Below are 2,446 nucleotides of genomic sequence, written 5' to 3' on the forward strand. Positions count from 1 at the left end.
TTCGTGATTTGTGCGCGGAAAATCGGCGATTAATTTTAGAACGGCGTCGATAGACTTTTGTTGACGTTCTGTATTCCGTTCACTGTTTAAATGCGACTGCAATACACCATAATAGTAGCCAAGTTCAGCTCCCAGTTCGGCACCGCGATGATAGCCCAAATGATAACCGTCGGTGTTTCCAATTGATTTGCCCGCTTCCAAACCTTTTTGATAACCTTCTTCGCTTATTCGATCTTCATACAATGCAATATCGTCGAAGATATCGTTTATATCTTGTTTCGATGAAGATACTCCTACTACGGTCTTTTCTTTTGATTCAATAGTGGACATATTTTTAAAACACTGAATTACGTTCACAATATAGTTTTTTTGAACGTACAACGTGCTTGAACTGTTTTGACACATCGGATGACTGACGTTTGCTGACGATTTTGGCGAAGACATGGTGAAATAGACTTGATATGAAATAATGAAACTAAAAGATGAATCAAAATAGTGAGGTGGTTCCATATTTTTTAAAGATTTTTATTCGTCAATTTCGACAAATGTGCGAATTAATTTTTTAGTCCAAATAATCGAACACAAATGAATAATTTGTTATATTGACGACAGGTGGCAACACAAACAAATGGTGAATTACACATTTGGTAAAAATCTAAGCCAAAATTCGATTTTACGTTCGACAGATGGCGTTACATCAACTCCAATTTGAAAATTGCAACGAATGCAATAATCTTTTGAACAAATTTGGTAATTTTTTCTCATTTCATTTCTTGAACTGAGACGTTTGTAAAAAAATAATTCATAAATGATGAATTTATTTCAAAACCAAAGTAACTTCCGTAAAAGTGTTTCAAAAAATTCAAAAATGAAAAAAAAAATTGAGCACTTTTCTGCACTTTGTATGCAATTTGTATCATTGCTGCGATTGAATGTATATGCTTCGTTGATCCGATGAATGTTTGTTATTTTGTCTTACGGTTTACTTGCAGAGGGAGAAGAAAAAGCAAAAGAGTCTTCTTTTTTGTGTTATTACTTTTTTTTCGCGCTCAAATGCTTCAATTACGATCAAATATAGAGTTTTAAATGGAAGAAATATATGATGTGCGCACATATGAAAGCGACAACATACGTAGCAGCCTGACTGTGTGTGTATGATTTGTATTGTTCGTCGGTGTTATGAGTTGTATCCATCATATCGTGGAGCATGAAAGCGCTCGAAAATGATATGATATCTATATTGATCGTTATGGAAAACGATGAAAACATTCAATGTACTTCAATTAATTCGTTCGAATAACCGATAGATTCAAATTATCGAGACTTGACGTTCAATGTTCTATACTTACTCTTGTAGTTTGGTACATTGCTCATCGTATATTTGCTGCAGGTTTTCATGATCATTGTTGAGACGACGATGAGCAAGTGTGAGTTTTTCGTTGAAACTAAAAATTGAGATAAATTTATAATATGTTTTGGTTGGATTGTAATCAATGGCAGAACATACTCTTCAAGTTCATCAATGGCACCTTGTTTTTTGTAAATTTCATACCGGATTTCGGTAAGTTGCATCATATGCGCTTCACGTAGTTCATCCATTTTTACGTCAAATATAGTATTAAAATCAGTGGCTTTCTTGATTTTTTCCTCATTGACGGGAGACAAATGGTCTTTATTCTTCAATTTTGTGTATCCTTCACGTGTCGATTCACTCTTTACCCCGAGTATATTCATTTTTTTTTTTTTTTTCAAACAAAGTGACTGGCTCTTTTTTCAATGCAATTTTAATTTTTCAATAATAATTATATTTTTTTCGCTCGAAAAATATATTTTATCAATAAAAATGTTTCAAGAAATCACAGAAAGGAAAACTGTTGAAAAAAAAAAAATCAATAATTTTAGAAGAGCTCTTGAATGGACAAGAAGTCGAACTGAAATGAAACTGAGGTCTGCTCAAAATGTTTGTAGTTATAAGCAAATTGAAAAAAGAAATAGTTCTGAACGAAGCGCACTTCAAAATGTAATAAATTCTTTTTGTTATCAGATGTACCTGAACGTTTCGGGTATGCTTAAAAGTGTGTTACTGATTTATCCTTTTATCATGAAACATAATTTCGTCTCCGTCTCAAAGATTTTTTTTTTAAATCACTAATGAGTCTGCATGCTGTAGACGTTTGCTGACTTTTAAAACAATGCATTCCAGGAAAAGTCATAAAAATCTTGGCACCTTCGACAATTTGTTTTGTTTTGAATTGGCATAAAAGTTATTATTCCAGAATCCGGATTGTAATGTATGTCTTCAAAATGCATACACTCAAAACGAGAAATTTTACCAGGAAATGACTAATAACTTTGCAATAGATGCTTGTTTCAGATAAAGGTAAAGGTGTCACTTGTTTCATACAAATTTTTCTATATGAGCATGTCTGTTTTCTAACATTTTTTT

General features: G+C 32.5%; 2 protein-coding genes across 2 annotated transcripts; both read right to left on the reverse strand.

Moving 5' to 3' along the window:
* LOC116349996 (protein LTO1 homolog) lies at positions 1 to 410 on the reverse strand (the record flags this gene model as incomplete). The annotated part of the gene is made up of 1 exon (XM_031781705.1): positions 1 to 410. A coding segment is annotated over exon 1 (405 nt), but the record flags the coding sequence as incomplete, so codon positions are not given.
* A 925-nt stretch (positions 411 to 1,335) lies between these two features.
* On the reverse strand, positions 1,336 to 1,753 carry LOC116349998 (kinesin heavy chain-like). Its single transcript, XM_031781707.1, has 2 exons — positions 1,508 to 1,753; positions 1,336 to 1,445 (listed from the first exon to the last, which is right to left on the reverse strand). The coding sequence occupies exons 1-2, from the start codon at positions 1,732 to 1,734 to the stop codon at positions 1,346 to 1,348; spliced, it is 327 nt and encodes a 108-aa protein (XP_031637567.1). The 5' UTR covers positions 1,735 to 1,753; the 3' UTR covers positions 1,336 to 1,345.
* Positions 1,754 to 2,446: the final 693 nt, after the last annotated feature.

Source organism: Contarinia nasturtii, unplaced genomic scaffold (assembly GCF_009176525.2).
Source record: "Contarinia nasturtii isolate CC-2019 unplaced genomic scaffold, AAFC_CNas_1.1 Cnas_scaffold_3232, whole genome shotgun sequence".
Taxonomy (NCBI): domain Eukaryota; kingdom Metazoa; phylum Arthropoda; class Insecta; order Diptera; family Cecidomyiidae; genus Contarinia; species Contarinia nasturtii.